Source organism: Bos taurus, chromosome 9 (assembly GCF_002263795.3).
Source record: "Bos taurus isolate L1 Dominette 01449 registration number 42190680 breed Hereford chromosome 9, ARS-UCD2.0, whole genome shotgun sequence".
Classification (NCBI taxonomy): Eukaryota; Metazoa; Chordata; class Mammalia; order Artiodactyla; family Bovidae; genus Bos; species Bos taurus.
The window spans coordinates 12,555,934-12,570,604 of NC_037336.1; the positions used below are offsets into that span (position 1 = coordinate 12,555,934).

At 44.9% G+C, this 14,671-nt stretch overlaps 1 protein-coding gene across 3 annotated transcripts in view; it reads left to right on the forward strand.

Annotated features, from left to right (window-relative positions):
* KCNQ5 (potassium voltage-gated channel subfamily Q member 5) overlaps positions 1-14,671 on the forward strand; it is a 649,180-nt gene that overhangs the window by 553,513 nt on the left and 80,996 nt on the right. The window contains exons 9-10 of one of the 3 annotated variants that reach the window (XM_024996914.2): positions 4,243-4,269; positions 14,118-14,338. In XM_024996914.2, coding sequence (XP_024852682.1) covers positions 4,243-4,269; positions 14,118-14,338 — 248 coding nt within the window. Of the gene's footprint in view, positions 1-4,242; positions 4,270-10,325; positions 10,383-14,117; positions 14,339-14,671 lie in introns of all 3 variants that reach the window. The other 2 variants (XM_024996913.2, XM_024996915.2) reach the window with 2 other exon arrangements.

Below are 14,671 nucleotides of genomic sequence, written 5' to 3' on the forward strand. Positions count from 1 at the left end.
CCATCCACATATTGGGCTTAAAGGTGAAAAGAATCTAAACTTTATAAAGACTTATTTTTACTGTTTCATGCTTATTTTCTAACATCTCATTTCATAAAGCCCGCCAGAATTCCTAAGGTAAATGCTGTGGTTCTGGAAAAACAGTGACTGTTAAAACGCCCCCCATCACCTGACCCAACAAAAGGCTGTTTGGGAAGCATTGTGTCTGCACATTTAAGTCCCTCAAAGTCATTTCTCCATGAGGGACTCCTTACAGGACAGGACAGGTGTTGAGCTTCACTTGCAGATCAAACAGACATCAGTAGTGAAACAAGAGAAGTGGATACAGTGAGGTAAGGGGAGCACTCCAGTTCAGTTTGGGATTAGTGTTCAAAATTTAAAGAGACCTTACCTCCATTCATATGTTATCTGCCAAATAGGTCACCTGGCTATGCTTCAGCTCAGGGTGGGGGAGTCACACCCCCCTGTGCTTGGAAGGGAGGCGGCTGGGAAGATGCTACACAGACTGAGGGCTGCCACAGCATCTTTAATTCCCAAACAATCCCTAGTCCTGGAAGCCTGGACTGTGGTTCAGCTGACACACTAAACCATAATCACTATCTAATTAAAGAAATCCTCAGTGAAACTAGCAAAGCCAGTAAGCCAGAGGCTTGCTGTGAGTCACCCGCTGGACTAGTGGTCAGTCCCTGGATTGTGCAGAGTGCATCTGAGTGCCTGCTGTCCCCTTTCAGAGCCCATTACAGCCTTAGTCCCAGGGCCTCGTGGGATTGGAGGCAGCTGATGACTGTGACGGTCCGAGAAGACTCTTCTTACACAGTGCAGGAAACCAGCTGGGGCAGCCCTCACAGCTGGCTCCCTGGAGCCACTGTCTCCCAGGAGATCTGTGGGACCGTTATTAACTCATGGGATCTGTTACAATGCTTCCCTGCGCTGCCCTGAGCCTGGGGTTCACATCCATAGGTGATGATGAGAGCTGGCCAAGGTCACCTCTGACCCTACGGGGGAGGTCAGGGTCACACCTGTGCCAGCACCTGCGACAGAGATGCACTGACCCAGGATGCTGGAGGGGGCGCAGTCTCAGCAGGGATAGAATCCACTTTTCATTCAGATCTCAGAATTCAGTGAAATTCCCCTTATTCAGTATTAGATTCTTTCAAAGTTTTAGTATTTTAAAACATCAGTATTAGATTCTTTCAAAGTTTTAGTATTTTAAAACAAAAAAGGAATATAACTGGTGTGCCATCTATTCCTTGGGTATATATGAATCAAAAACGGGAATTGTATAGAAAGTGTATGTCTCATCTCCAGGAAGGTTGCTGGGGAATGTGTAAGAGGTAGGCTAGTGGGAAAAAAAAGGAAAACAAAAGAAGGCTCTCGAGTGACAGGAGAGCGTAGGCTATTATTTTATTATGTGTGATTATTTGGCTTCCCACTTCCTGCCATTTTTGGTTTCAAAGCCATCCTGAAACCTGGAAAAGCTATTCAGTAATGAGTCAAATTCTTGCAGTGCACAAACTGTTGTTTTACTCCCATGGCTTCTTTTTTTCTGATATTTTCCCTGTTTTTAGTGGGAGTGGAGAAATTTGTGCACATACCCTGCCTTCATCCTGCCCTCTGTGGCCACCAGCACCCTCCCCTCCCTCTCGTCTCCCTGAGCCCGGGAGCCTCTGGGTCTCAGCCTTATTTATGAATGACAAGTATGTGCCCAGGAGGACAACAGCCACTGCAAAGCTCCTCTCCCTTCAGTTCATAGTTTATTGTCCCAAACTGCATGGTTCTAATCCTTGCTGTTATTGTCGTTTTTTGTTAAACCATTGAAAACATGATGGTTAATTATGGACTCTTTCTCAAGAAAAATATTCAATGCCCCAAAATCAAAATTTTGCCTACAATTTTAATGTATTTACAAACTCCCTGAAGACAAGTTCAGAACCTTTGCTTCAGAAACAATCCTGCTTTAATCAAATGTGTAGGTTTGTGAGGAGGCTAATTTACAATGACTTAGAGGGATAATTTTACATTTGTAACTAACTGGCTTACCAACTGCAGAGTGATGTAGTAAGAAACAGATCAAAACTTCTTCTTCACATCATGGATTTCCTAGAGTGTTTCAGGTTAAGAATCTCTGAAGGGTAAGTTCATTCACTCATTCATGGGTTCATGCAGACATGAGCACAGTCGGGGAGGAAGGCATTTCCCTCTGCCTTTCTAGGTCCTTCCAGATGGTCTAAGAATTAAGTTGACTTGAGACAGATTAACAGGAGAAAATCAAGAGTTTAGCAATATGTTCACATGAGAGGGACCCAGGAGAACGGAGTGACTCGACAGAAGTGCCAAAGCCCTCTCCTTAAACTCCACCTTCAGCTGAAGACAAAGGAGGGTGTCGGGTCTGGTTTGGGAGGAAGGCAGCGCACCTGGAGACAGGGAAGCAGCTGCTTGGCAAAGGAGTTGCCTCTGCTGGTTGGACTAGCAGAGAAGGCAGGACTCGGAGAGGACTCTGGTGGAGACAGTCACCTCCAGGCCCTGCCGAGCGTCCCCACCACACCCGGCCCATCACCCTCACAGACCTCTCTGGTGACAGCCCTATTCTGGGGAAGCAGGCCCTTTATCTAAATTCTTTTAGGTCGTTAAGGGAGAGATAACAAGAAAAACTTCCTAAGACTTCCTTTTCTTAAAAAAATTAATCAGCCTGAGGCTCAAGAGGGAAGGGACATATGTATCCCTATGGCTGATCCTTGCTGATCTATGGCAGAAACCATACAATATTGTCATTATCCTTCAATTAAAAATAAAGAAAGAAAATAAATAAATAAAGAAAGAAAATCAGCCTGAATTTATCCTCATGCCAGAGACACACTTTGAGGTGCCAGATTTTGGAGGTGCCACATTCTGCTCCCCTACAGCACCTACTGGGTCACAGTGCTGCTCTGGGCACAGGGAGTGCAGCAATGGAGGAGGAAAGCCAAGAGAATCTCAGGCTGAGCTCAAGGAGTCTAAATGCAAGAGATACTGGGAAGAGACAGTAAAAATAAATAAGCAAAACATTTAATAGAGTAGATGATGCTAAGAGCTAAAGAGAAAAGTAAAGTAGAGGAGGAATTAGGGGGGCATTGGGGACTATGATTTTAAATAGCTGGTCAAGGGAGAGATTATACTATCAACAGCAGGAGAAGCAACAATGACTTTGTTATCAGTAAAGACCGAAGCCTGAGATCTTGTCCTCCCAGTGAGAGACACTGTGGGCTGCCTTGACTGCTCATCGTTATCCCAGGGAGAAGGATGATGGAACGGCTGTGAGGGGGCGGGGGCAGAGATGCTCCTCAGATCTTCCGGACACTCTCCTTTCTGATCCAGTTCGTCTGCTGCATGCACTTTGGAGGTCTTAGCAATTGCAAAGTTTTGTTTTAACGACAGAAGGATTTAGGGAAGGAACACTTTTCTTGATTTTCATCTCAAAGAGAGTGAAGGCTGTGCAGAGGGTGAAGCACCAATAACTATGCTATTTGGGGAAATGAGTCAGATAGTTTATGAAGCTGTGTGGATCATCAAGCTCCCCGGGGCCACGTGGCACCTTAGGGAGTTAGAATTTAGAGATTTTCAACTTCAAGGCCTTCCATTCATTCATAAGAAAATTGAGACCCACAAGAAAGTGAGCCACGTGCCCAAGGACACACAGCTCATTTACAAAGAGTGGGGACCCTACACCATGTTGGGTAGACCCAAATTTCCTACAACAGTTTATTAGACCACCCAACACTAAGCTAGGTTGGCTATGTGCCTAATTTCCTGCAAGGAATTCACATTAAAAAAAAAAACAAATCTTCCTCAACAAGTCATTAACATACAAAACCACAGTCACACATGAACTAAAGCAGATTAAATAGCCCCAGGGTCTGCCTGAACCACAGGGACTCCAGCTTCACTGTAACCAGCACAGCAGTTCTAAGAGTCCTTACTGATGCTGGTTAGATCAGAACCACTTTTTCCTAAACCCTGGATGACTTTGGCTGATGAAGACTCTATAGCTTTCGGTCACATGTGGGCGGTATCTCGGGTCTGTGCCACAAAGAACACAAGTTAGAAATTTGGATACATTTATGATGAAGTGTTTTGCTTCTATGGCTCTTGCTCGAAAAGAAAGGATTAATCAAGGTACTTGATTCCCCAGTTTGGTCATTATCAAGTGCTGTAAATGTGTTCACCATGTATCATCATTTTTCTTCTGTCTGCACGCACCTGAAGGAAAGAGCAAGGGGAAGCTTCAAGCAGGTTTGTAATTTCTGTTCTGCTACGTGTTTGTTGGTAAATCTGATCCCTCACCTATGTTTTAAATGTGTCTCGTGAGAAAAATCGATCAACAAATGCAAGGTGATTCAAAGTGACCTTTCACAAGATTGCCTGCAAAGGTTGCTGTTGTATTGATTTTTTCCCCTCCTTGGGAGTGTCTTTCCCTAAGTCACTCAGTGCTTTTTACAATCTGCAGAGCATGGGACATTCTAGGGAAAAAATAATATTTATGGTTTTTGGTTGTTCCTTGCTGCTGTTTTCCCAGAGTCTGACTGAGTATTCAAATCCCATGAAGCAGGATAAGATCTACTCCCTTCACAGGCTCCTTCTTTTAGAGTGAGAAATTGCATGATTTGGGGCAGGGGATGGGAAGGAACACTGTGTTCAGGAGGTAAGGACAAGCTCTATGCAACGTCTCCAGCTCGTTCAGAACTCAGGCGCCCTAATCCTTTAGTTAGGAAGAAGATAATCCTCCCAGACACATCACCAAATGAAGTTCACTGTACGGTCATTCTTCCGTGCTTTAGAAGGAAATGCTTTATCAGATTACGTAGTAGAAAGCTAGACCCAGAGGGAACAGGAACTGAAAGAGCACATTTTAACCTGGTTTCGTGACTGCCAAGAAGGATCTGGGTTTGAGAACAGAACCCAGAAGGAGAGAGCTGCATGGATCCCAGCCCAGATGGGGTGAGGAGGTACAGAGAAGAACCAGCAGGGAGTCCCAGCCCCTGGGATTCCTTCCCATGAGGGATGCAAGGCTTTTCCGGTCATGATCACCCATCCCAGTAATGAAGAAACACAGGCACCCCCTGCCCTGGGCTGGCCCCTGAGTGGGGAGCCAACGGCGGTCCAGGGATTGTGTCGTTAGCTTTGTGCTGTTATACGAATGACTCTTATATATTTATCATGATGTATTTATTCACTCCTGAAACCAGAGTTGCAAGTTCTCTAGAGGTGATGAGTCTCTGGGTCATCCATTTCTGCATTATCTCAATCAACACTTACGACGATTATAAACAGCCACAAAGAAACCTTCGTTTGTGATGAGAGGTAGATGCGATTGGACGTACCCACTTGTCAGGGCCGGGAAGCCCACACGGGTTCTGGCACTGGAGATGCTTCTTTCACGTGGCAGATACACAGTAAAAGCAGAAGGCAGTGGTGCTCTCCAGGTGGTGTTTCCAGAAAGTTTTAGTGGCTCGAAGAGTTGCTCTTCACTTTGGAGGTATTTGTGCTCAAAGAGAAGAACTGGGCTTTAGACACTGGACGAGGTGGGCCGAGCGGCTGTGCCCCTCGTGTCCTGCTCTGTGTAGACTCCACACAACCCCACCCTCCTCCTGGGTGGAGATGCTACTCGAGACAAAGTCAAACGAAGTAAATCATAGTCACTGTGTGCCGTTTTGGTCTCTTGGGTGACATTCGAAGTTTTCTTTGTCTTGAGAGCATCGATCTACAGATTATCTCCAAGAGGAGCCTGTCAATTTATAGTCAGTGTGAAAAAAAAAAAAAAAAAGGACCCCATCATCTCCAAGTCCTCAGCACAGAGACCCTCTTTGGCAGACATGACCTGAAAATCAGGTCACCTGTCTGGGTTTCGTCCTCCGGAGGGGACATTTGTGGTGGTTTTGCTTCAGTACAGCCGTGACTGAGGGGCCACTCTGGGCTGACGGCAACACTGCCCTTCTCCAAAGATCACCGAGGCAGAGGGCACAGGCAAGACTCTAGTGGTCAGGCTGCCATCCCCTGTCCAAACGCGAACCGAGCAGACTACGACCAAATGTTCTAAATGCCGTGATGCTCGTGTTATTTTTATACCTAAAACATTATACTGTGTTTACCTAAACGTCATATACCATGTTCATATACCTAAAGCATTAAGATCTATTCTGCATGGTTGGGGCTGAGTCTGTCAAAGATTACCCACCCTCCCCTGTAGACTTGTACTTGGGGCTTCCCTGGTGGCTCAGCAGTAAAGACTCCATCTGCAATGCAGGAGACACAGGAGACGCAGGTTTGATCCCTGGATCAGGAAGATCCCCTGGAGGAGGAAATGGCAACCCACTCCAGTATTCTTGCCCAGAGAATCCCCATGGACAGAGAAGCCGGGCAGGCTATAGTCCATAGGGTCACAAGGAGTCGGACACGACTTAGTGACTAAGCAACAAAAAAACAGACTTCACCTGAGCCACACTGCTGGCTCAGAGACTCACACAGAGACATCTAGCTTCTCCGCGGTCTTTGAACATTTGGCAAAAGCCACCGTGAACACACCGCATGTTGCTGTGTGGCACACGTCTTACTTCACGCTTCACCAGCCCACACTGGGGTCTCCTGTACGCCAGTCCACATATGATGTCACCATGTGTGAAGCTATGACGGGCAATGTGCTCCGTAAACACTTCTTGGGTGACATAATAAAATACCCCTGACCTCTAGTACTTGACGTGAAGAGAGAGAAAAGACCAACAAGAGAGATCAAGAGGAGGAATATAAAAAGAGAGAAAATGAAAAGTTAACAACATTTCAGTCATCTGAAGGAAATAAGGGGCAGTCCCACTTTAATGTGACCTTCGCTTCCCCCGCTGTGACCCCCGGGGCAGCGACGTGTTCATGGCAGATGCAGACCAGTTGTAGTAACAACAGCAGCACCAGCCCAGGAAGTAACAATTCTGCCCTCCACTGAGCAAGTGTGCACAAAGGAAGTGCATCCTGATGATAATTCTCCCTTAGAAGCAGCAGCTCTGAGTCCAGCATATGGCTGGCGAGTGCTGGACCCAAGTTCAGACCGGCTGATAACACTGCTTTGGCTACAGCTCTACCACTGTGATTCAGATAAGGGAGTGTGGATACACTGCAGCCAACCCTTTTATCCTCCAGAGCCTGGAATCTCCTAAAGGCTTCCTCAAGGGACCTCTTCGTACATGCTAAGACCTGGGAGGGACCCAGATGTAGGAGAGTCTACCCAGCAGCCAGCACTGCCCTCATCGAGGGGCCAGGACAGTAGATCAGGCCTCTCTCTACACACTCATCTACACCCCTGGGGAACTGGGTCCCCAGCTTCAGGACCTTCTTGTGAGAAGATTTCATCTTCCTACATGGAGATTAGCTCGTGCTTTCTAAAAACTCGTGCAGAGCCTCTCGGGCTAAGGAAAGGCACCCAGTCCCAAGATGGTGACCAATTCAAAAATCTTAAAAAATACAACACATCAGCCTCCAGGAGAGCTTGCTAATCTAGCTTAGCTGAACAAGAGTGACCGTGGTCCCAGGTCAGGTGTGAATCACCATCCATCTCAGCCGACCCTACCCTGTTCCTCTTCTGAAGCCAAAAACACTGCTTCTTGGGCATCGTTCATCGTTTTCCTTTCCATCTTTCCACTGAAACAGTTTTCGTCCCATGCGTGGTGGTAAATGATGTCTACTGATTTTATTCTAATTAATCATCCCCCTGAGTAACTTTTCCCACTCATTTTATAAGCTGGGCAGTTCTCCGTTTGGGTATAAATGGCCACTTCGCAAGGACAGAATGTCCCTGTAAATGCATCCAGCATCCTCACCTTCCTCTCTGCCGCCTCCACCAAGCTGACTAGGCTGTGAGTTAGCTATCACAATGGTACGAGAAAGCTCTTACTTCTTCCTACCTGTTAAGGTTTTATTGCTCCAAAGACAGATCATACATCAGAGGCTTGGGGAATATCCGTAAATCTCCCTGCCTCTGCTAACCCTGTCTGCTTAATCAACACTCAGTGGCTGTATGCCTGCTTTGTAGTTAAACCACTGTAATGCAGGTCATGAGGCATTAAGAGAGCCCTGCCAGACTTCTTAGTAGACTCTCTGAAGTTGCTTTAACGGGTACTTGTGAGACAGTTATAAAGATGCGTGTCTTAAAAGTTAAAGCATAAGCAAGACTCATTACGTTACATCCTGTGCTGTGATCCACAGGGTGCTTTGCCCGAACTGTTCCTGCACGGTTGCCTTTATTAGATTCTGAGTAGTGTGACTCTCAGGAGAGAATGCGACAGCACTGATGGAGACACCGTGCTCTTCTATTTCTTCTGCATTTATTTTCCATTATTTATATGTCTTTCTTTTGTGTGCAGTGAATGATCTGCATGGGCTATTAAACTAAACTCAGGGAAACAACTTCTTTTTTCGGCACAGCCAACTTGTGTCCTTACCGGCAAAAGGTTAGGTTGTTGCAAAAAAGTTTTTTTCAAAATAGTCTCTCCTTCTGTTCACATTTATTGATCCAAGGAAAGGATTTAGTCTTTGAAAAGCACATTGTAAGAGTTAATATAAGAAAAATGATCTTTTTCTTACAAACTAGCAACCTAGAATATTTCCTTCTATCTTTCAGAACATGTTCTATCTGACAATTGGTTCCTTATATTTATACCTTCAGTTCAGTTCAGTTTAGTTCAATCACTCAGTCATGTCTGACTCTTTGCAACCCCATGAATTGCAGCACACCAGGCCTCCCTGTCCATCACCAACTCCCGGAGTTCACTCAAACTCACGTCCATTGAGTCGGTGATGCCATTCAGCCATCTCATCCTCTGTCGTCCCCTTCCCCTCCTGCCTCCAATCCCTCCCAGCATCAGAGTCTTTTCCAATGAGTCAACTCTTCACATGAGGTGGCCAAAGTACTGGAGTTTCAGCTTTAGCATCATTCCTTCAAAGAACACCCAGGGCTGATCTCCTTTAGAATGGACTGGTTGGATCTCCTTGCAGTCCAAGGGACTCTCAAGAGTCTTCTCCAACACCATAGTTCAAAAGCATCAATTCTTCTGAGCTCAGCTTTCTTCACAGTGCAACTCTCACATCCATACATGACCACTGGAAAAACCATAGCCTTGACTAGACGGACATTTGTTGGCAAAGTAATGTCTATGCTTTTCAATATGCTATCTAGGTTGGTCATAATTTTCCTTCCAAGGAGTCAGCGTCTTTTAATTTCATGGCTGCAATCACCATCTGCAGTGATATTGGAGCCCCAAAAAATAAAGTCTGACACTGTTTCCACTGTTGCCCCATCTATTATTTCCCATGAAGTGATGGGACCAGATGCCATGATCTTTGTTTTCTCAATGTTGAGCTTTAAGCCAAATTTTTCACTCTCCTCTTTCACTTTCATCAAGAGGCTTTTTAGTTCCTCTTCACTTTCTACCACAGGGGTGGTGTCATCTGCATATCTGAGGTTATTGATATTTCTCCCAGCAATCTTGATTCCAGCTTGTGCTTCTTCCAGCCCAGCATTTCTCATGATGTACTCTGCATAGAAGTTAAATAAGCAGGGTGACAATATACAGCCTTGATATACTCCTTTTCCTGTTTGGAACCAGTCTGTTGTTCCATGTCCAGTTCTAACTGTTGCTTCCTGACCTGCATATAGGTTTCTCAGGAGGCAGATCAGGTGGTCTGGTATTCCCATCTCTTTCAGAATTTTCCACAGTTTATTGTGATCCACACAGTCAAAGGCTTTGGCATAGTCAAGAAAGCAGAAATAGATGTTTTTCTGGAACTCTCTTGCTTTTTCGATGATCCAGCTTCAGGTTTCATACAAATCAAGAACTTTTTTATTTCAGGGTGGATTCTTTAACCAGCTGAGCTATCAGGGAAGCCCCTATTTCAAAGCAATTAGTGTTATCTACTTCATTGATTCCTATAAAGATTTTAATAGTTCCAGAATATTTTATTCTTCAATCATTTATACCGTGTTGCACTGTTACTTATTATAAGGGTTTCTATACCCTAAAATATTTATATTCTTATTTTTGTATGCAGCAGATGCTAAGACATAGACTACCATCATTTGGAAAGCCTGCTTCAAATCTAATTGTTTCTACTTAACCATTAAGAACATGGCATCCATTTTGAGCAGCATAATTAATTTAGTTTGTCCTTGGTGTTTAAATAGTCCAGGTACTTGCATATGAATAATGAGGAAGCCAAATGGCTTTGCTTTTCAAGACCACAAGCCCCTGAGCCCTTTTCCAGTTGCAATGCCTAGTAACAACCTGCTGTCTCCCCCTCACTCCTAGTCAGGTCTGTAGTCATAAGCAGAAGCTCTTCAGAATACACACCTCATGGAAGCAGAGGTACCAGCATCCCGGCTGCTGACATGAGATCTGAGAATGCCAACTAACCTCAGGTGCATGACCAGGTCACCCGGCCCTCTACTGAGCCCTGCTCAGACTTACTCTTCTGAGGACTCCTGAATGAGGTTTCCAGCCCGCTTGTATTCCTTCCGCTGCCTGCTGCCTGCTTGGGTCCCCTGCGCCCTGGGGACGAACAGGCAGGTCCGAGTGGACCCTCCTGGCGGTGGACAATGCTGAGCCGTGCACGCACCGAGTTGTCCTGGCTCCACTGCGCTGCCGAATTGTGCAAGGGGCGAGAATTTGCAGGAGGCTTATCCTGTGAAGGGCTGAAACCTTTATTAAGTGTAACAATAACTACAGCGTTCTGAGTCCAGGAGGATTACCATGGGGATGCTGTGATGCCACCCAGTCCCTGGTAGGGATCCCCCAGGGGCCAACTGCACGCTGGCCATTTGAGGAACACGAGCATCTGGTGACGAGAACCCCTGCAGGGCGGACATGTCTTCTGCCCTAAGACAGCCCGTGGCCAGGGACCAGGGGCTGCACACCGTCAATGACCACAGTCACCTTTTGGTTACTTTCTCCAAAGAGAGGCCTCCTTGTTTCTTGGGGATAGGCTTTGGCAACCTTCCTAAAAAAACACTGTCTCATAAACCTTTCTCAAAAATCACATTCATAGATATCGCAAAAAAGCCGAAAAATAATGAAAACATACTGGACTAGGGAAGAGTATTTTTTTAATCAATGTGTGTTTTCAATAGCAGTCACCTAATCCATTTAATAGTAAGCTCATCAAGGTGCTCTGCTGATTTGCAAAGAGGAAATGAACTACAAAAATTAGTAAAAGTAAACTTTTTGTAGGAAAACACAAGAACAGATCTTTGGCTTGGAAAAGAAAATATTGCTTGGCTAAAAAGTTCTGGATTAGGATATTATTCTTAAGTCATACTATGTCAGAAGACATATTATGTCAGAAGAAAGAGTGAAAACATAACATCTTTTTTTTTTCTAATTTAGTGTTTAATGTGTTGAGTTCACTTCAAAATAATTCTAACATTAGAATATTTTAACATTAGATGTGTCAAATATTCACATACTTTAGAAGGACAAAAGGGGAAAAGGTACCCAGAACTCATTTATATCAACTCTCATGCCTTAAGTAGTACTGAGATTCAGAAAATAATATTCTTTCCATTCCCGTTAATTCTTAAAGACAATATTAAATGTTTTATAGGGACAATTTTTAAATATTTTATGAGTATTTTTCAAAGGTTTTTGTTATTGTAAATAACATTGGTAGATTTAATGCTGATACCTATTTTAGATTTTTTAAACATTTTTAGCAACTGAAATTTTTAAAAAACTAAATTTCATATTAAATGGTTTTATAATGGTTTTATCAGTTTCCTATTCATTCAGTTGGCAAAGGAAAGAGAGATATCTTGAAAGTTTGAGAAATAATTTGCTGTTAACTGAACCCAACCTTCTATAGTAATTAGCATCTGTTAGTTCCAGAAAAGGTAATGGATTAAAGTATAATGAGACCACTTGTAACGGCAGCTCTGTCGATAAGCCATTCATTAATCTAAATAGAGGTGCATAGGTGCGTTCCTAAACCAGATCCTTATACATTTAAATAACGGAACAGATGGCTGAAACTTAAAAGAGGCTTGTAGTTTCTAGTATTAAGGGGGAAAAAAAGCTTGAAAAGAGTGGGCATCTTGAGCACCATCCCTTTGAGGATTTGTTTAAATACTGTGAACTTTGGATGACATGGAGGATGTAGCCTGAGCATAAGAAGATGCAGTTTTATACTTTATTGTCATTGAATGAATCCATCATTTAATCACACGTTTGTCAAGTGCAGAGAAAGCCCTGCCTGTGTTAGTGAGCCCTGAACCGCCTGCCCTGCCTGCCCTCTGCCCGCACCCCAGCAATCCTGCCTGTGTCTGCCCTTCCACACAGAGCTGTCAGCTGCATGGCCAGCACGTGTGTCGTGACCAGGACCTGCTGACCACTGCAATCCACTGCCCGATGTGTTTTCACATAAACACACAGAAAACACGGTGTCTTCCTAGAACATCATCTGTTAAGCAGCTAGGCATGGAAAAATCAATGTTACTGTGCTTGTTAGCTACAAGACATAGATCCGCTAAACACATTTGCTGTTGGCAATTTGCCGCTGGGGACAGTGGACATGGCGGAAAGCGCAAAAGAAAGTGTTTCACGTGGTCTCCGAGAATCCCTGTCCATAAGAATTCTGTCTCCATGTCCCACAAAGGCTGCATCTGGATAGTGGGCCTCAGATTCATCCAGTCCACTGCTTCAGGCCTGAGAGCCCTGGGCTTCTCGCTCCAGAAGGGAATCACTTTTTTTTCCCATAAAAATATAAATGCACTCTATTTTTTTTTTAATTTTTTAAGTAGGGTTGATTTAAAACATTTGTTAGTTTCTGCTGGAGCCTGGTGGGCTGCCGTCTATGGGGTCGCACAGAGTCGGACACAACTGAAGCGACTTAGCAGCAGCAGCAGCAGCTGCACAGGAAAGCTAATCAGTTATATATGTATCAACTCTTTTAGATTCTTTTCCCATATAGACTATTACAGAGTGTTGAGTAGAGTTCCCTGTGCTATATAGCAGGTCCTTATTAGTTATCTGTTTTATATATAGTAATGTGTATATGTCAGTCCCAATATTCCATCTATTCTTCTCCCCACAGCCTCACTTTGTAATGAATAACACAGTACTTTATAAATGAACAAGAACACAGAACTTTGTACAGTTCACCTGATCCCCATAAGAGTCCCTCAGCTACATTGCTATTTTTATCTTCGAGTTAGAAGAGAGGCCTCCAAACCCAGGTCTCTGATTCCAGCCTGCGCTCCCAGCACCTCATACCCCACTCACACTCAGGAAGGCCTGGGGGCTGCCTTGTTAGCACTTCCTTAACAACCAACCACAGTTCAGGCCAAGCTGGCGTCTGAGAACTGAATGTGAACAAATATAATTCACCAGGAGCTGCCACAGCAAATCAATAACCTGTTTAATAGCAAGAGTCTGTGTTGATGAACACAACATCTCATTCTGTTAAATCCGTCATCTGGTTCATTATAAACTGAAGCTGTTCTACCTCGTGTGGTTTTTGTCTAGCAAGAATAAATGTGTTAAGTGCTGTACGTCTAATGCTGTCTGCAGTACTGCCAGCTGTTCCAAGACTGCATGGATCTGGAAGTCATAATCTTGCCTGGAATATAAAATGCATGCAGACTACGTATGCATGTGTAACTGTCATCTCTGTTTTCCTGTAGAAATATTTTAGAAATTACATAGATATGCTCCCCCCCAAAAAAAAAACGAAAAACTTTTTTTTAAGTTTCAAAAGTTGAGGTTAAAGCTAAAATGTGTCTCTAAGGCAAACACCAAACCAGTTCTGGGGTCTTTCCAGTGTCATGGTGCGCAAACCGCTGTGCTAGGTCTCAGGCCTTTGTTGAATCCAGGAAGGGTTTGCAAAACCGTAGGATGAGATGGACTGGAGATGAATGCAGAGAGATTAAAGACAGCTCAAATTTTCAATAAGGAGAAAGGTATCGATGTGCCCCTACTTGCTAGAAACATTTCATGTGATGCAGTATGTGATCGATCCGTCGGTCGTGTGTACAGTTGCATCAGCGCATTGACGCAGGTGGATGGGCGGCCCGGCCTGAAATGCACTAACGCCGCCCCTGTCGCCCGCAGCCAGAAGCTCAGCTTCAAGGAGCGCGTGCGCATGGCCAGCCCTCGGGGCCAGAGCGTCAAGAGCAGGCAGGCGTCGCTGGGCGACAGGCGGTCCCCCAGCACGGACATCACGGCTGAGGGCAGCCCCACCAAAGTGCAGAAGAGCTGGAGCTTCAACGACCGCACGCGCTTCCGGCCCTCCCTGCGCCTGAAGAGCTCGCAGCCCAAGCCGGTGGTGGACGGTGAGTTACCCCTGTCTCTCCATAACTACGTATTACACGAAGGCAAGGACCAAGTGGCAGATTCTGCCTGGTGCCACTTGGAGAGAGGGCAGGAAGCAACCCCAGGGAAAGAACCGTGTGTTTGTTGCTTGTTTTCTTGGAAGTTTATTGTCTGCCTTGGGCAAGTGTACAGAAGTTGACTTTTGCAGGCAAGTTTGGCAGCTGGATCTACATTGCAAGGAAGTCAGAGACAGTGGTGTTCGTTCTTCTCTGGTATCTACAGCATAGCGTTACTTCTCAGGTAGGTCGGGGTCAGGTCAACAGGACCGTGCTGCTGATGCACAGAGTGTATCC